The 20,785-nt window shown below is 26.2% G+C and overlaps 1 protein-coding gene across 3 annotated transcripts in view; it reads right to left on the bottom strand.

The window, feature by feature from the left end:
- Positions 1 to 472: 472 nt before the first annotated feature.
- LOC107438876 (uncharacterized) overlaps positions 473 to 20,785 on the bottom strand; it is a 23,346-nt gene continuing 3,033 nt past the window's right edge. Inside the window, exons 1-11 of one of the 3 annotated variants that reach the window (XM_043042494.2) lie at positions 19,554 to 19,976; positions 17,683 to 17,774; positions 17,016 to 17,335; positions 14,775 to 15,041; positions 13,132 to 13,452; positions 10,757 to 10,963; positions 6,041 to 6,235; positions 5,543 to 5,950; positions 4,216 to 4,427; positions 3,023 to 3,088; positions 473 to 1,371 (exon numbers count right to left, since the gene is read on the bottom strand). In XM_043042494.2, coding sequence (XP_042898428.1) covers positions 1,249 to 1,371; positions 3,023 to 3,088; positions 4,216 to 4,427; positions 5,543 to 5,950; positions 6,041 to 6,235; positions 10,757 to 10,963; positions 13,132 to 13,452; positions 14,775 to 15,041; positions 17,016 to 17,335; positions 17,683 to 17,774; positions 19,554 to 19,805 — 2,463 coding nt within the window. In that variant the 5' untranslated portion in view covers positions 19,806 to 19,976 and the 3' untranslated portion in view covers positions 473 to 1,248. Of the gene's footprint in view, positions 1,372 to 3,022; positions 3,089 to 4,215; positions 4,428 to 5,542; positions 5,951 to 6,040; positions 6,236 to 10,756; positions 10,964 to 13,131; positions 13,453 to 14,774; positions 15,042 to 17,015; positions 17,336 to 17,682; positions 17,775 to 19,553; positions 19,979 to 20,785 lie in introns of those variants that run through there. The other 2 variants (XM_043042497.2, XM_043042495.2) reach the window with 2 other exon arrangements.

Raw genomic sequence — 20,785 nt, 5'->3', positions numbered from 1 at the left:
TTAAATGACTGTTAGGTAACCAAAGTGTAGTAAGATTAAGTCTTGTATATTAAGAATTTAACATTTAAATGACTGATAGGTAGCCAAAGTGTAGTAAGATTAAGTCTTGTATAATAAGAATTTAACAGTATAGGGTTGTTTTAACGATTTGTCATCATTCATTATCTGCCTAAAAATACTTTTTCTTGAATGTATAAGAAACTTAAAATATTTTTCTTTATAACATTAACATTTTATAGATAGTTTAAAGCACAAAATATTTATAACGAGTTTTAAGACATTATTTAAGAAAAATAAATTTTTAAAAAAACTGAAAATATAGCTGTCTGAAATTTAAAACCTAAAATATTTTCCTCAGAATATACTTCCAGAAATGAAAATTTCTACTTTGTCAAATCTCATAATAACATTTAATAATTTAATTTACATTCTGAAAAGATTAATGATGAATAATTAATAAAAAAACATGAGATTTTATTGTAACTAAATATTTTATATTTTAAAATAAATTTTTTACATATTTTTTCAATTTCCAAATGACATTGAATCATAGAAATTATCCATATTAATAAAATTCTTAATTTGTGATTTGAGCAATAGAACTGAATAACTTATGCAAAAAAGCCACAAAACAGTAAATCATTGTATGCCTTTTTCTTAACTAAAAAATCAGTTTTTAAGATTTAATAACTTAAAAACCTTTTTAATACATGGCACAGATTTAATTTACAATAAAATTGCTTTAAAAACAAATATCAGCGAAGTTAAATTGTAACAGATTTAAAAAGTTCATAATTTATCACTTTTAATGACTCGTATAAAATAAATTCATAAAAAGGTTTTAACTAATTAGTATAAATCAACCAAAGAATAATTTACTGTATATATAGAATAGAATACACATTGTACTTTATACAGAACTGAATTACACATTTTATAATAGAATACACGATGTGTTAATAGCATTTACACATACAACAGATTTTTATTATAACTGCTTCACTAATGTTGTTCTTTTTTATATACACCGATTTGAAACATCAAATAATTTTAAATGCATTCATCAAATAAATTATTTAAGAAATTATACACTTTCAATTTTAAATAAATATATATTATTGTAAATTTGATTGTAAAATCAAGTTAAATCTTACAAATATATTTCTTAGAAACATTATCTTTTTAAATATTGCAACACTGTCTTAACCAGAAAAATATATTATGTATATATTAGCATATGTTCATAGATCACAAGGGTAATTTTTCTGAAACTTCTTTTCTTAATTTACAATATATTTTGAAAATTCTTCCTAGAAAATCATTAGCATTGACATTTTGCCCATACATACTTCTTAACTCTTTTGATAACTCCTATAAAAACAAAAATTTATCATTAATATTTCTTTTTTGCAAATCGTAACTCTTTATGTTAATGATGCATTATTTAAAAAATGTGATTTTTTATCTATGATATTGGAGGCTCAACTCCCTTCTCCCTTTACTCATCTACTCCCCGAATTGCTTTGAAATCATTTTTGTTAGCTCAACAGATTGTTACATTTAAAAAAATATAAAAAAATTCAAAAATATTTTTTATAATAACATAGATTTGTTATAACAAATTTAGTTTCTAATTCTATTGATTGGGATAAAATTTGAACTTAATTATTCTCATTTACCCTTGTAACTTCAGAAATTTGTTTTTTAAATTCTTGGTTACTATAAAAAGTGATGGAATACTAAGCGATAATGTAAAAAATTAGTTTTTATATTGTTTTTTATATTACTGTTTAGAGTTCTAATTGGTTATTTCTTATTTTTTACATTAATTGTGTATGTTAACGAAACAAAGTTTCACAAAAAATTTATTATTAAAATAAATTTAACTTATTAAAAAGGAAATATAATTAATTTGCTGTTTAACACTTGTTAAATAGTAATAATTTATTTCTTGATCATAAAATGCTCCATAATAAGGTAATATGATAAGATTATTTTATATAATAAGGGAATACTCTGAATTTCTCACAGAAATAACTTGCATTGAGTGGGCATGAAATGCACACATTCGCATACACTGAGAATCGTCACAAGATGAAGAGACGGATTTTAAATTCAATGAGTTTAACATTGTTATGTGGCATATAATAGAGTCACGCTGTCTTTTTGCATTTACGAGCTGAGGAATTCAATGATGCCATGATACGAAGGAAAAAAATAGGCTATAATTGATAAATTTATTTTAAAAATTTTCTTAAAAAATAGAAAGCATAATAAAAATTACAATAATGATATTGCCGTTTTGAAATAGAAAGCTAGTTGCTAATTGTTGTACTATTTATTCCACTGACTTTAATAATTCAGAATTATGATCACTTAAATTCTAAATTTAAAACACAAATAGTTGGAAAAAAATATTTTTGAAGTTCCAATCACTGTTGTAATTCCTCACTACAAAGCAAATTATAGAATACAGACCTTATGGAGTCGTTTTGAATCACCAATACTGTTGCTGCATACATAATAGTTTAACTAGTATAAACAAAAGACATTTACCCTCTTTATTCATTTCAAAACAATTGATTTATAACTTTAATTTGTAATGGAAAATATGATAAAGAGGGTAAATGTCAATAATTTTATAAGAATTTTTTCATAAAAATTCATATGAATGATATTCATGTGAAATTAATAATCAGATTGATGTAATTTAGAAAGACTGGTGTGATCAATGCAATAAGAATGGTTCTAAAAATTCAGAACTAAATATTATTTCTTGAGTTTCTTTTTAATATGTACTACTTTATTTAGTTTATTTTTACAGAATTATTTAAAGCACAGCTTTAAAATTTTGACTAGGAATAAGCGTAGATATGTTTTAAAAATAAGTTGCAGCAATTTTTCTCCTTTTTTAAAAAATTCTGAAATGAAATATAGTTTGCAACACCTGCTGCCATACTGATGAGTTTCTACTAGCAGGTTCATAATTAAAAATAGATGTAATAAAACTAAATATACTCACCTCACACTTCTTTAAAATATTAGCAGGTATACTAACACAGTTGGAAGCTTCATAGATTGATTTAGGCTGCAAAAGAATAAATATTTGCGATTAATTAATGGAATAAAGTATAAATAAATTTATTTAATAACTTGATAATTATAAACTTATCAGCTAATTTTATAACTAATGAACATAAAGTTTTGTTCATTTGACAGTGAAAATGCATGTACCAAAATGGAACTTTTAGATGACTTTTAATGTATTGATCAGATTTCCATGTTTTAACATTGCCATGTTTTTAGGAATTGATTGCGAATTAATAAGTACACATAATATTTTAAATTTCAAAATTAGGCACAAAAATTTTCTCTTTCAATGAGCATACCTTTTTTTTCTTTTTACCATTTTGGATTTTTAACTTTTAAATATATGGGAGTAATAATAATCGGGAAAATATGGTAGAAATAGTTAGTTCAGGATTGCATTCAAAAGTTTGAACCCCTTAATGTTAATTTCACCATTTTTGCAATTTATCTCAGAAGCTAACTAACAAAATTTTAAAAAAAATTACACAGAATTGTAAAGCGATGATAATTTCATGAAAAATATAATTCTTAAGAGTTATTTATAATTTAATTTAAAAGTAGCCAAAAAAAGTAGCCAAATCTGTTACCAACAAAACGTTTGGGGCCGATATAGCCCGATTGGTAAGGCACTGAGCCCACATTCAAGAGGCTGTGGGTTCAATGTCCGCCATTCGAAGACTTCACGTGTAGTAAATGGTGACTGATGCATGTTAAATCTGTCGAGTCAAGTCCTCCATGTTCCTGTAGCAAACCATACCTCCAGGAGTTTCCTTGTCTTCTGGATTGGCTCAAAATTACAAGGCTACGGAGTTGAACATTAGTTGTCATAAACCCAAAATTGGGTCGGCTGTTCAACAATGGTTATAAAATAAAATAAATTGCTTATATCAAAAAATTTAATTTTTTTTGCCCGACATCATAACTCAAAATACCTTTGGCAGAAATAGGAAAAAAGACATTCGATTAAAAGGTATTCAGGCATTCCTTTTTTACTTAGCACTCTCAAGAATTTTTTAATTATTGTCATTTTTTGGGAGCATGCTGTTACTCAAATTATAACTTTTTATTCTAAAGTTACTGAATTTAGTTATTTAAACTAGAAGAAATTATGCAAAATATACTGACTTGATTGCTTAGGAGAAGTTCTGCAATTGCTGTTTTCAAACCCAATATAGTCATAGATTCAGTAGTAATATTAATGTTAACTATTTTTTCTATTTGGAACACAGACAACGAAACAGACTGATCTCGACACAGTAAGTTATTACCATCGCTGTTTGGTGATAAAGAGCCTCTCTCCAAAATTGCCTGGAAAATGGACTCCTCCAATCCTACCTCTAAAAGATTTCCAAATGTATTAAATTAATATTACTTTTTAAAGCATTATTTTTATAAATTAATCTTAAAAATAGGATTTCAGAAAGAAACAGCAATATGAGATTTAAAAAAAATTGTTAAAAGAAAATATCAAAATGATTCTATGATTAGTAAAGTCCAGCAATTCATTAGGGCTCAAAATTTGCCAGAAGACGAATTTAAATCCTAATACTATTAACCAATATTTTAATTGTTTAAAACATTATCGATAATAACTCTTAAAATTATTTTAAAATATGACTGACATGTGACAAGTTGAAAATTTTGAATTTTTTGTTCCAAAGAAATTTCTAATATTTAAGTTACAGATAATGCCCTAGCGCACCAATACTTGTTAACCCTCAGAACTGGCAGAGCTGTTCTTTTCAGATCGTTAAATTTACAGTCGCACAGATACCAATAAAAAGGGAAACATTCAAAATATTGACTGGATCGTTATTTCTTCATAAAGAAATGCAACTTTACATATGAATTGTTCAACTAAACTAATTAGACATTTTCAGACCTAAAAGAACATGTATGTAAGAAATCAAATTTCAACTTAATTATCCTAAATAATGTAAAAGAAATCTTCAACTTCTACATAAAATAAACTCTAAAACTTATGTTCTACATACATCATTTTACATAATGAAACTACTTAGATTTAATCTATACATATAGTAAAACTAATATACTTATAATAAAATATTTTATTATCTTTCTCAATCTTGGATTTAGTAACTATTTAGGGTAGCAAAAATCTTGATAAAAAAGGAAATAGTAACGTTTCCCTAGTCAAGTCGTATTATAAACAGGAAATATAAAAATTCAATGTAAATTTATCATAGAGCAATTAAAGATCTATGCCTATACTACTATCTTTGTAGCAATTGTATTATGAACCTATACATACTTAACAAATAGAAAAACATAATTTTTAAGCAACTTTTTAAGTGATTCAATATTTAGTTTAACATAGTATATTACTTCTCATTTATAACACATTAGGATAAGAGAAATTTTAATTAAAACATTTATAATTATAAATTATTTAATCAAAACATGATATTTTAATAAAATAATATTACCATACCTTTATTTAGATTTTTAACAAACTCTTCAGCTGTAGATTCTAAGAGACAATAAGTGTATTTATTGAAAATTGGAATAAATACTTCAGGAACATGATTTTCTTTTTTATATAAAGGATTTCTGGCATTATTATTTGATATTTCTTGTAAAATGTTTATATTTTGGGCATTCTTGAGCCTTGAATTTTGGAGAATTTTAGACTTATTTTTTAATAAATATAATTCAGTCAATATAGCAGTATTAGTCTTGATATAAAGAGGTAATTTTTTTACTATGTCGGTAAAGCAGTCAATGGACATAAAACTTTTTGGCCCTCTTAGAATTAGACCAACTTCAAGGTATAAAGGAAAAAGAGAGCTGTAAGATGGACAAAAATTGGATTCTAAGACTTCAAGATGCAAAGTTTGGCCTGAAAAGAAAGTGAGAAAAATTTAATCGTGTTGACAAAAATAACTGTAAGTGATTTGTTAAAATATATATATATCTTTAAATAAATTACCTAATACTAAAGGTGAACATTTTGTAACAATTGCTGAATCTGTCTGAAAATTGCTGAAGATTGATGCGGAAATCATCCAAAGTTCGGTATCCAGGTTGAAGTGCTGTAATCCATCCAAGCTTATATTTATTAATAACTTTTTTGAAAAGTCTTCTACTTCAGTTATTTTACAATCCAAACGAAGTTTATTAATTGCTATAAAAGATTACAAACATATCATATAGAATCATGCCTTTATTAATGCACAGATAGTCAAGTAAACAACAAAAAACTTTTGATCCAATGATGGGATTCCCATGTAATTTTTAATAATTTATAAAGTTTATTATTATACGTTAATACAAATTATATACGTACACGTATACGTTAATACAAATTATATATTTGATATAATTAGTTAATTTCTTTAAGTATGTGAAGAACATATTTTATTTGGCAACTATGAGTTAAGCACTTAAGGGGCCGTTCAAAAAATATGTACATCCCGAAGGGGGTGGGATTTGCTATTTTGTACGGTTTTGTATGATGGAGAGTGGGGGAGGTATTATACAAAGTACGTGCATTATAAGCATACACCAAATTTAAATTTGACTTTTTCCTACACATGTATTATACATATGTTTGTTCTTGTATTTTTTTTCACACGCCGACCACTTGTTAGAATGAGTAAATCGGTTTTCAAAAAAGTTGTCTGGCAAAAAAAATGTCACAGAATTTTTATGGAAAGGCAAAAGGCAAAAACAAAAAAATTATTTAAAATAATAATGAATAACAAGAAATAATTGACTAATAAAATGTACGTACTCTAAGGGCCTTATGTACGGTAATGTACGAAGGGGGGAGGTGATTAAAATTTCTCCATTTTCGTGTGCGTACTTTTTGAATGGCTCTTAAATCTATCTGTGTATAAATTTAGTAACTAATAATAGTGTTCCACAATAATTTCATATTTTTCAACATGCAGTTTTAAATAAATAAAAACACTTACTACAATTAAAAAATATATATGTACTTTAAAAAATAATTTTGTACAAAAGATTTTAATAATTATCAATTATATAGTAAAAATTATTGATTAGTTTTGAAGAAGTTACAATTCAATAATATTTTTAATGAAAATTTATAAAGCAGATTAAATGAGTTCAAAATATACAAATAAAGTACCAACGTTTTAAGTACCAATGTTGAANCGAAGGGGGGGGGGGATTTGCTATTTTCTACGGTTTTGTATGATGGAGAGTGGAGGAGGTATTATACAAAGTACGTGCATTATAAGCATACACCAAATTCAAATTTGACTTTTTCCTACACATGTATTATACATATGTTTGCTCTTGTATTTTTTTTCACACGCCGACCACTTGTTAGAATGAGTAAATCGGTTTTCAAAAAAAGTTGTCTCGCAAAATGTCACATAATTTTTATGAAAAAAGGGGGCTGACTAATAAAATGTGTGTATTCTAAGGGGGGGGAGGGGTAAGACCTTATGTACGGTAATATACAAAGGGGGAAGCTGGTTAAAATTTCTCCATTTTCGTGTGCGTACTTTTTGAACGGCCCTTAAATCTATCTGTGTATAAATTTAGTAACTAATAATGGTGTTCCACAATAATTTCATATTTTTAAACATGCAGATTTAAATAAATAAAAACACTTACTACAATTAAAAAATATATATGTACTTTAAAAAATAATTTTGTACAAAAGATTTTAATAATTATCAATTATATAGTAAAAATTATTGATTAGTTTTGAAGAAGTTACAATTCAATAATATTTTTAATGAAAATTTATAAAGCAGATTAAATGAGTTCAAAATATACAAATAAAGTACCAACGTTTTAAGTACCAATGTTGAACAGCCCATCTTTTACATTAGTATAGAATAAGTATTGGATAGGCACAAGTATTGGATATAAGTATAGAATAAGGCGTGTTTCTATTAATAAGATTACAATAATTTCTATTTAATGCTCTAATATTTCAACATTATGGGTTTGAATATGAAAAAAATATATATATATTTGTATAATTAAACAAAAGGCAAAAACAAAAAAGTTATTTAAAATAATAATGAATAACAAGAAATAATAGCAAAATATAATATCAGGTCAGATCAGGTCAAAATAATAAATAGCAAATGGAAAAAAATATATTAAAAAGAAATCATATATTTTCGCAGTTAATTTTTAATTTATTAATTTTTATAATTTTTTATGAATTTTTAGTTTTGTCTTTTTTTTTTTTTGGAGAAAAAATCTTTTTAAATAGTTTTTCTTTTTGTTAAGTTTTAATTTTTTGTCTTATGAGTCCTTTTCTTGTTCTCTTTGAGTAAATACCTTAGTTTAAGGAGGTTCAACGTACTTGCAGTTTTTACACATTTAATAAAATTTAATAATTTTGTGTAAATTTCAGTTTTCTTTCAATCTTAATAGCTTCTTAGACATATAAACAGAAAAACCTGCAAACCACAGACTCTTATGGGACTGAGTCTTTGCGGCCAATGTTAGGAGGTGGCCACTTAAAAAAACTCAGAACTTAAAAAGGTAAAAATAAAATCAATAAATGTTGGTCAAACACATGCACAAGATACTTCTTTAACGCACACACAAGCAATTTCTTCTAATTGAATAAAATGAGAAGTGACCGAAGTTGAATTAAGAATTGCCACCCATTGTGAATGCTGAAACAAGATTCATGCATACCACCTATGTAAGATAACTTTAGTGAGCAGAACTGAACTGTCTAATTGCATCCATGTTTGATTTCTTATAAATGCTTAAGAATAACTCTTTTTTTTTTTTTTACAATGACGAGTATGGGATAACCGTTGAGGAAAAATAAGCTTAGTAAAGACTCTTTAAATTATGGCAAGCAAGAGGTGAAAAATACTGTTTAAATTACACCAACAAACAATCATTGTTCAGAAATTTCTTTATCATCCTCTATCATTCTTAATATTATTCTCTACTATTATTATGATTTAATATTTTATTTATATCGCAAATTAACAGTTTAAAACTGAAAGTGCTATTCTTTTATTATAAAGTAATCCTGTAATATCTTATCAGGAAACGTTTACTAAAAAAATATTGAAACATTTCATGAAAAATATGTTGAAAATGGTACATAACTTAACCAATTTGAAATTATTATTAAACAGCAAATGTGTGATGTTTACTTTTATAACTATATTTTTATACTTATGTTTATTTTCATATTGTGTTTAACATAAAATTATTTCCAGCCAAAACTGTTATTAGGAATTAACTTTACATAATATTACTAAATAATCTGGCAAAAAACATGAATTAATTTTAAAGCAAGCAAAAGTTAAATATAAAAAAAAACAAAAACAGTTTATTAAGTGACAATGTTAATAACATGATATTTAAACGATAATAAAATTATAATTAAAATCTAAGTTTGAATTTTATAATAGACATTATTAACAAAAAGTTTGGGATCTTTTAATCGAGTAATTTAAAGTTAGTTTTATGTAACATTCTGCTTATCCTTAAGAAATAAAAATAATAGCATAACAATCTAAAAGTTCTAAAAAAAAATTTACACTGCAACAAAACAAGTTATAAATAGTTATGAATTATTTAACTTTCTTGTCAGGAGCAAATCATGCATTCTTATTTAGAACTCAGGAATAAAAATTTAAAGTATTTTTGAAAAAACTTAGGGTTTTCATCAAAAACTCTATAAACCTTAGGTTTTTGATAAAAAAAAATAAAAAAAACCTAGGTGACCCAGGATTTTTCAAACCCTGTTTATTACAAATCTGTTTAATTTTTAGTAGAATTATTAATTTTTAAAAATGTTACTGCTTTATATAAATTTACAGTTATTTATTACACATTGAAATATTATACAAATTTATTGAATTCTTCAAAATTTTTTGAAAAAATAGTTTTCATTATGGATTCTAGTTCAAAACATTTTTCTGGTACTTCTTTTCTTAGGGTTTTACTTCATTCCTTATAAGCAGATGGGTTACCAGTAGATCTGAATTTCTTGAATTCTATCGATTTTGAAGATCAGTGTGGGTCTTTTACTTAGGTACTTTAGAACTGTCCTCCCCCCCAAAAAACGCACTATCTCTTCCCTGTGCTGTTAATTCCTTGTCCAAACCCTATTATTTTCTTTTAGAATGCTTCACTCTCCTCTGAGAGTATCATTCCAGGCAAAAGGCAGAATATATTAATGAAAGGATACGCTTTCTTCCTCTTGCTTGTAGCCCCCTCACACACATCTCTTTTTGTCTCTCTAAAATGCTCTACCCTCGATGCATGGTCAAATTCTAGGTGATAAAAGAGCAATTTTTGTCTTAAAAAATTCATCTGAAAAATTGCTCCTATCAACTATAGTGAAGCTGAAAAATTAAGAACTTTTAAAAAACTTGTACCAAAATTAAATACTTTTAAGGGTCCTTATTTTCCAAAATAAAAATTAAGCAGTTTTTAAAGACCGTGGAAACCCCCCTTTCAAAAGAGGTTTGACTGCATGTGTATGTATGTACATACATAGTATGTGTGTAACTAAAATATGAAACAAATGTAATTATTTTTCTTCAATTCAACTTACTCTTAAAAGAAAACAATGACATTAAAATATAATTCTAATTACATACTTCTGAAAAGCATGATTTCGTATGGTTAAATATGAATTAGTTTTAAATTAATTTAGGGTATTTAAAAAACAATTTACCTCCAAATTTTATATTAGCAAATGTTGATAATGCAACAAATAATCGACTTTGGGAATGTTTCACTGATGCTAAATCCTTCAACAACATACTCTGTTCCAATATTCCATTCATCAAAACAGGCAGTGATCTATTGTTAAGAAGGCTTGTTTTATTTGAATACTTCATCAAATACATATTACCAGTGTTTGTAACCATTATGAAAAGCCCTGCAATTAAAATAGTTATCTTTAAATAACAAGAAAATGTATTCAAATTAATCTCTAATTATAGGAGACAATAATCTAAAGGTACAGACTCAATAATAAAAATAAATAATATATTTTAAATTTTGGACAATTCTGTTATATGATCGAAGATTCTATTCCATGATAGATATAAAAGATTTTAAAAAGATAATTGCTGAAAAGGATAAGATTATTTTTGTTATAAAACAAATATTTATGCTCTCATTTAAATAACAAAATGAAAATAAATTAAATTTTATGAAATTTAATAAAAAATTAATAAAAAAAAACTTGTCCAGATAACTTCTTTTATAACTCTATGAATGTATAATTAATATGTAATTAAACTATCCCTGCATGATTTTTAACACTACTTAATATGTGGTGTAATATCTGGTAGCTAAGATTCAAAAGCTTGTTGGAACTAAACTGTTCAACCTAAAAACTGATATTCATTGTTTAGTCAAACTAAAAATGGATACTCATTGTTAGATTGATAAGATATTCATTGTTTAGTTGTGTACAATATATCATTCCTAAAAAATTATTGACGATGTTTCAAAAAAATCATGAGAATGATAAATCATTTTTTAATAAATGACTGTTTTCTAGAAAAAGTCAAATCATCCAGTCCTACTCTACTAGTAAAGTAAAACCGGATACACATGTAAGCACTAAAGGAAAATTAGAAACGCTAGAATTTAAGTGAAAAAGTAGCTGACATTTCTATTTTAAAGGACAAATTAAGAAGATTATGACCTGAAACAATTGTCCTGGGGCCTAACCAAAATTCCTTACAAGAAATATTGCTTATTAATATGTGTTTTTTTTTTTGAAGAAAATTGCAAAGAATTTTTTTATATCCATATAAAAACTACAATTTTGCACAAAGGATCTTCAAAAATTCTACAAAATATGAAAATAAGGCTTTCCGTGCTTGAAGAAAAAGCGTGCAAAAAATTTTTTATTAGGGCCATAAAACTTTTGTTTAGCTTTGGATGTATAATTGTTTTCTCCTCCTCCACTGCCCTGCCTCCACTGCCATAGCACAGAGGCTATCGAAACAAAACAGAACAGTGCTACTATTAGACAAAATTCTTATTGTTTGTCAGGGTATTAATCTTTAGTAAATAAGTTGGACTAAAAACTATTTTTATGACTCTTATGACCAATAAATAAGGATAGCTTAAAAACAAGAAAACATTAGAGTTCACATAGTAAAACAAACTTATCTTCACAGATGCTGTGAATTAATTAACAACGGTAATTAATATGGTAGGTCTTTCTTCTGAACTAGTAAAGTGTAATTCAGAGTTTGTCTGCTAGAAAACAGAACTAATTTCCTCCCAATGGAAGTACATGGTTGTACGCCACTCTCCCATATGTTTTAATGCTGTTATCAGATATTAAGAGAAATCAAGATCTGAATATAAGAAATTTCAAAACCTAGTACTAATATGTTATGGTTCTTTTAAAGTGTTTCAGAAAAATTTTTAAGCAATTAAAGTTTTTAACTTAAAATTTGCATTTTTGGAATAGTTTTTGTGTCAGTTTCCATACTTATGAAATTGTTCAGAAGTGGAAATGAGATAAACGGAAAAAGAAAAAAAAACTTATCCTACATAATTGCTTAAAATCATATATTTTTTCAACCAAAATTAATTTTAGAAGCAAGACTAACCATTCTTTTAAAGTGATTAAGAAAAAACATTTAATAAAAAAAAAGTTTTTCAACTTAAATTTTGCACTTTTGGAATAGTTTTTATGACAGTTTTACTACTTTTAGTGTCATTTGGAACTAAAAATATAATAAACTAGAAAAAACTTTATCATAATAATGAAATTCATCAATAATAAAACCATAAAATCTTTATCTTTTTCAGCAAAAATTAGTTTTAGGAGCAAAACTAGAATTTTTGAAGACGATTTAGTTAAGTTTAAAAAAAAATGCAGCTTGAAGTTCTTCTAAGTTTAGAACAAGTTTACAACTTTAGAAGAAATTTGTGAAAAAATATCTGTTTTGGAAAGGTAAAAACACCCTTATAAACAACATCAGAGTCCAAATAAATTAAGATATGAAAAGATCAAAATAAATTATAAAAATTTTAAATATATGAACAAATAATTTTAAATCTTTAAATTATTCTCACCATCTTCTTTGTTAATCAAAGACAGGCTGCATATATTTTTAAAATCAGATGCTCTATTTGTAATTTTTATGCACTGATTCCCAATACCATCTTCCTGAGAATCATTTGCATAAAACTTAGTTATCCATACTTCTCCTTTAAATGAACAATAAATTATGCAATCATCCAAAATGATGAAACTCTGAACAGATGAAGGCAGTTGCCAAGATAAAATCCATAGACCATTTACAAGTTGATTCGAATCAGCATCACTGGGCAGTTTTTCAGATGTTACTAAAAGTAATTTACCTTTTTCTCCAATTATAATCATGAAACTTGATCCTAAAAAATAAGCATATAGACTTAATAAAAATTTATCTAGTTAATAATTAAATTTTAAAAACAATAAAGGAGATTACTCAACAGAAAAAAAAACTACAGAATTCTGTCAGAGTATTGTAGACCTTAGTTTAACACTCTGATTGTTTTGAACGTAGAAAGTTGCATTTATGTTATTTTGAGAAGAGTAAAACAGTTTTGTTTTTTCCTGAAATATGTTATCTTGGAAACACTGCATATGGGAGAAACATTGGATAAGTTTTTTAGCAAGGAGGCAGAGGAACACACTCCAAATTATTTTAACTTTTAAATTTAAATGTAAACAAACATTTGAATGTTGACTTTTCAAACAAATCAATTCATAGTTTTCTCGTGATGTCATAATTCTTTATTTAATAATAATTCTTTTATCAATATTTCAAATTATTCTGTGAGAGACACAAATTTTTAGAAAACAGAATAAAATCTTAACAAAAAAATATGCATATTTAATTAATTATCTTTAGAAACTTAGGAAACATTCTTACTGAATCTAGTTTGACTCATCTGCCTAAATTGCATCAATCAAGCTCTCAATTTCCCAAGGCATAATTTTTATAAATTTTCAACTCAATGAAAAAATTGCAATAAAAATAACACAAAATAATATTTTCAGTCCCTGTTGATTTTCTAGAATTTTCCCATCTCAGTAGAAGGAAAAATTATAAATTTTTGAATGCAATCAATCTCAAAACTTCTTAAAAAATCTTCTAAACAAAATTCTAACCTTTTGCTTACAGCTGGTACAACATGTGGAGCGCAGGTGATGGTACAGCATAGTACACCGTAAGCAAAGGGTTAAAACAGCTGATAAAAAAAATTTTTAAAGCAAAGGAGACCTCAAAGTAACATTTTAAAAAGAAATAAGAAAATTTTCAGAAAGGGAGCTTTGATGCAAGCTAAACACTAAAATTTTACAAAGAAAGAGAAATATTTTTTCAAACCTTAAATTTTCTAGATAAAATACCATTTAATGAATTTTTTTTGTCTTTTTACTAACTTTTTGTCAAAACCATTGAACTTCTAATAAACCAATATTTATCTATTTGAAATTTTTGTCCGGACCAGAGCTTCTTTTTTGACATAGCAATCAGAAATATCCCCAATTTCCAGTTTAATTCTTCGTTGTTATTCTATTGAAAAAATTTCTTTATCCAAAATATTAATTTCACGACCTCAGCTAGGTATGCTATCTATTGTTTACAAAGCTCCAACTTAAATAAAACATTAAAAAAAAGCTCACAGATTCAAATGAATATATAAAAATATAAATCAAAAGTAATTACTTATGGATTTTACAATGTTTTCCCTGAAACAAAAGCATAAAATAGGCTCCTCCAGTTTGCACAATTTTTGTAATGAAGATACTTGTTTGAATTCTTTCCTTTGACAGGCCCATGAACACAAAGAATAAAGAATGGTTCCATCTGGTTGTGCTATTAAGACCACATAGTTTGAAAGTGATCTGGTCTTAGAATCACAAATATTTTTCCATAGAGGATGCTTGGAATCAGAAAATAAGACTTCTGGTTTCCCAACTCTTTCTTTGTTACCTTGAAAAATAAATAAAGATATAACACAATTCTTTGATCAAGATGTAACATTGTATTAGCCTAAAATAGATTTTTAAAAAATCACTATAAATACCAGTGCTTAAAAATTAGATTAAATATATTAGTTTAAAACAGATTTTAAAATATCATCATAAATAAGGAGGAACAAAAATTATACTGCCCAGGGTACAACCGAGAATTGTAATATTCCATTTGAAATATTTAAAATATATATTAAGCACCGCTTGAATTTTGACAAAAATCCCCAAGATACTAAACTAGGTTAATAAATATGCGCCAAAAGGGATGAGAAAAAAGGAAAATTGATAATATATAATAAGACCTAAATGTTATAGAATTTAACAATGAAAACAAATAAGAACCAAAGTTAGCTTATTCTCTTTTACTCCTAAAGTTATACTAATTTTTTTTTTTTAAGTTAATCTCATAAAGTTAATCTCATAAAGTTAAAGCTGTGCACAAAAATAGCAAAGATAAAAGTTTATATCATCATTTTAAAAATAAAATATTGAAGAGCATCCACTTGCTGAGTGTTAAATAATGTAATGCTTCTTAGTTAATAATAATGTTCTTAATTTATTTAATTAATATTTATTAATTTACTTCTTTGTTAGCAATGCCTAATACTTCTTTGCTAATTATACTTCTCTGCTAATAATACTTATTCATACTGAAAAAAAAGAGTGTTGATGTAAGCAACTATGTTATCAATTTCCTTTTAGTTTATTAGATTAATTGATTGGTATATTTAAAATGCTTTCATTAATATGCAATTAGAAAAGATGTTAGAACATGTAAAATATTCATTTCAGCATGAATTTTGTTGACTAATAACAATACATGTAAAGTTCTAAGATTTTTTTTATTCAGACAGCCCAGAGGAAATAGTCTAATCAAATAAATAAAAAAGTTGAAATTTTTTTGTTGTGAAGGGCAATTTACAAATTATAATTATAAATTATTACTATTTCAATATACTTTGATATCAATTTTTTTAGCACAAGCACTAGTTTATTTAGGAATTTTATAAAATCAAATGAATTTTTTCTTCTTTGTTAAATAATTTCTTTTAAATAAAATACAAACTTTACTTACTTAAAGTATTTTTAAAAAGTTATTGCAATGAAAACAACATGATTTATTTGAAAATTTCAAAAAATTACTGATAATATTAATAACTATGCAGTATTCTCCTTTAACGTTTTTTTGAAGGGCAGCCCACACTGCTTGCCCTTTCATCCCAATAAATGTGTCCTCTTTGCCCTTCTTGTTAAGGTAAGCATCCATCCCTTACAAACACTGCCTTTTTATTCAAATTCCATTTTTAAAAAAAATTTGTTCTGTGTTCTTAAATAAACAATAAATACATATTGCTAAAATTATCTTATGTTTATATGTTTAATTACTATTACAAATATTTACTCTGTTAGAATTATTCTCATAGGTTAAAAATAAAAATTGTTTTTGGATACGTTAAAAATTGTTTAACATAAAATTCACTTATATTACACATTTTGATAAATTTTTTCAATGTTAAGTATACAAAACTCAAAGCGCCCTACTCCTTTTTATTCCTAAGAACTATGAACTATGGTGGAAATATTAAGCTCTTAGAATTTACTCCATATCTGGAAAATGCTATGTTAAATGTCTCACCTTTTCTTACTAATGTTTCTAAATAATTTAGATGTTTTACTAAAGTATTACTTTATTCTCTTTAATCATGAGTTATGTATAAATCTTAACAATTAACAGGCATTTTAAGACTTTTGTTCTTCTCCCCCTCTTATGCCTGAAAAAAAAATATTTCTAATTGCAAAAATCAGTAAGAATTAAACCTTGTTCCCTCAGCAAACAATACAATTCAATTCTATCTTCCTTCTAATCTCTTTAAATAGTTTTTAAAAATCAGATACACAATACTTAAGTATAATAATAATTAAATATACATACTTCCCCACAATGCATTTTCACTTGAATATGATGAAGGAAAGCTCAAAAGTTTAATACATTCCAAATTATTCCGTGTAGAAGTAGAACTGTTAATGACTAAGACAATTTGCCATGAAGATAGCTCTGTATTTTCATGACATACTAAAATACTATTCTCAATTAAATCACACTTGAAGCAGTAAAAGTTCTTTTGGAAAATGTGCTCTTGAAAACTGTTTGCACTCACGAGTGTTTCAAAGCCATAAAAAGGATATTCTCTTTTCATAGATGGTTCCATGCAATCATCAGTTTGAACGGAATTCTTATTCTCAAAAACGTTCCTATGGGGGGGGGGGGAATATTATTTAGTCTTTTATTTAACTACACTTTGCTAATTTGCGCAAATATTTTTGGTAGAAAATAGATTAAACTTAAGAAAGCTCTTTAAGGAAGAAAGAAAAAAAACTAAACTAAGCAACATGAGAATTAGAAACGAATTAAAACATACAAAAAACTAGCATCTACTATAAAAGCAGTTTTAAAAAATATTATTTTCAAAATATAATGCCAGTTTAAAAACAACTTATTAAATTTAAGTATTAGAAGTTGTGCCAATTTAAAGATAAATAGACATTCAATTGAGGAACAATTTAATTTTTAAAACAAACATTTAAATCTGAATTTTTACCGAATAGACAAAAGGCAGTTATTTCCTATAGCCCAGACATCATCATTAGTTGAAGTTATATCCAAAAGAGGTACACAAAAGCGTAATGTTTGCTACAACAGGATAAAAAAATTATGAGTGTGAATATTTGTACCACAATTTAACAATAAATAAATTATTAAATTTAACAAACATTAAATATCAATGTTAAAGAACTCAAGGCTCATGATTAAAGTAATAGTCACACAACTGTGACTTTTTAAATCTAAAATTACAATTAACTAACAGAAGAGATATAAAGATAATTCTGTTAAAATTACAGTTAACAGAGGAGATGACAGGTATAGTGCGGCCTTAAGGAGAACTCCTCCAGACTGAAAGTCTGGGGCTGTCTGCTGCTATGGTAACAAGCGAGAGCACATTTCTAATGGGAGTGAAATGGAGGAAAGAAGGTGTCGATTGGTTTACTCATGACGACCTATAGCTCAGATTAAGACAAAACTATTCACCCCACAGCCCTATTCGAAGTGACCTTTCCTCGTAACCATAGTACCAGCCACAACGCGAGACGGGTGTCTGGAGGAGTTCTCCTGTCAGCTGCACTATAGGTAGGTACTTTATTTAGATCGTATTAAAGCTGCACAATATTGGAGATGGTCTTTGAAACATGAGATAACAAGATACAAAGCTGAAATTAATGAATCAAGCTATGATTTGATAATAAAAAAGAAAAAAAGATAAGAACAAATTAATAATTATTATGTTAAATCATTAAGGTTATGTTTATGTAAACACTTTTACATAAATCTGAAAATATAGAAATTAAAACAAGCTAACAAGTTGAATAGTTTCATTAAAGTGCATTTTGTGGCTTGTAATGATGAAATCCTAATGTATTAATACAGGCTAAGCAAAATTTAAAAAACTCTCACTAACACCACAATGCTGTCATTCTTATTTAACAATCGTAAAATGCTTTTATTTACTTACTTTTAAAATGAAAAAAAGAATTAATTCAGAAGCTAAGATATAGTAATACAATATATATAGCAAACCAAAGTGCTTATACTGCTTAATCATACTAGTAAATAACACCTACTAGTTATTATACTATAATTATAGTTATTATACTATTATATTATTATTCTATTGAACAATCGCATACCTCTGCCTAAAACAAACATACGAAAACAATAACATTATTATTCTATTATTATACGATTATAATATTAGTTATTATACAGTACAGAACCCGTTATCCGCAAATAAAAAAACCGAAAAACCCGAACGAAATTCGACAAATTTTCCCGCTATTTAAAAAAAAAAATATTTTTATTCATAAGATTTTAGGATTTTTCTTTCTTTTTTGAAAGATGTTTACCTTACCATCATTTTAGAAATAAACATTAGTGTATTACTTCATCGTTTTTTCTTCTTTTTAAGATTATTTCTAAATATTTTTCTAATTTTAGTTGGGTTTAACAATAAAAAAACCGCTTTTTGTAGCGATTCAGAAAACCGGAAGAATCAGTCATCCGGAATAGCGATGGTCCCGATCGTTCCGGATAATCGGTTCCCTACTGTACTAGTAAATGACTTCCAAAGGTTCAAAAATCCACTGTGTGCAGTATATTAGAATAAGACAATGACAAATGGAAGAATTAAGAAAAGTAATCCCGTAACTAAGACTTCGCGATTATTAAGAGGCAGGCACCAATGTGAAAATTTACCCATGGGAGAATTATTATAACAAACACTTATAACTTTAACTATTAGATAACTTAAAACTTTATGTTTAGTTTAAAAAACATTATAATCGTAGAAGAAATTTGAAATAAACAACACAAATTTTAAAAAAATAGAGTTAAAAAAAATCAATAAAAAATAGTTACCTGAAAATGTAAAAATGTAGCCAGTGATGAATTATGAATATTTTCTTTTGAACTATGTTCGGAACTCAAAATTGGCTTTTTATCAAAAAGTTTATAGCAAGTAATCTGACTCGTACTAGCGAAGAAAACATATAAAAATTTATTTGAGTGAAAATGAGGGTGTGCAATTAATTTAAGAGAAGTAAATGAAGCCCCAAATGAATTCAAAGTCCCCAAATTATTAACAGCTTCAATATCAAAATACGAATCCATTTTATAATAAAGGGGTAATATTCATTAAATATTTAAAAGCAAGAAAATATCAATCATAAAAACATAAATTTCCTCTAGAAAATTAAAGCTATAATGTTCAACAGACATGTTTCACTTCTAAACACTCGCGCCAATTTTCTTCAATTTGTTTATTATTCAGGATGGGTAGGAAGATAGGTCGTAAGGAATATATCCTAAAAATTATTTTAGCTTATAGCTTACTAAATAGTATACTACATATCATTTAAGCTTCTAGCTTACTTTGTTTTTTCAATAAAAATAGTGCAGTTAAATGATATTTGGTCAATTTAGGAATTGGTAACTGGGCGGAGTGAGCTTGACGCTAGCTTTTATCCATCAATCTTCTTATAACCCTATATTGATTGTGTGACCAAACTTTTTCGCCAAAGCAATTGGCGTTGTTTAAACAAAAGCTATTGTTAGAGGAAGCCATTTTCTGTATTTGGCTGCGCGGGATTTCATATTTTATCATCATGAAAGTTTTAATTACAGGTAATTCTTATTAATTAAAGATTTATAATATTAGTGTACGTTTCATAGCAGTATATAAAAAAATTACATGAAATTTTTAAAAAGATTAATGAATTTTATTAAATATCTGTGAATACCACGCGTTAGATTTTAAAGTAAATAGTTTGTAAAATGTATGTATTTTAAGAAAATCGTTATAAAAATTCATTTATCAAAGTTTTTCTCTGCTTCCTTAGAAATCCTTTGTTTGATCTGCCGAAATTGTGTGAAGCAGTTTAGTAATGAAATTTCATTTAGTTGAATTACTTGATTTATGTTTATTTTAGTGACATAATACAGAGGTATCTTTTTTTTCTATGAAATATATTGCTAATTAAAATTTATTTTATATAGAAAGATTAATATTGAATTTTCTTAAAAATAGTGAAGAGGGTTTTGATCATGTCTAAAATAATTTGTTTCAATTTTATTGTAAACTAATCTAAAAA

This window comes from Parasteatoda tepidariorum, chromosome 9, assembly GCF_043381705.1.
Source record: "Parasteatoda tepidariorum isolate YZ-2023 chromosome 9, CAS_Ptep_4.0, whole genome shotgun sequence".
Classification (NCBI taxonomy): Eukaryota; Metazoa; Arthropoda; class Arachnida; order Araneae; family Theridiidae; genus Parasteatoda; species Parasteatoda tepidariorum.
The sequence above is the reverse complement of the archived record's forward strand: the minus strand, read 5'-3'. Positions and strand labels throughout refer to the sequence as shown.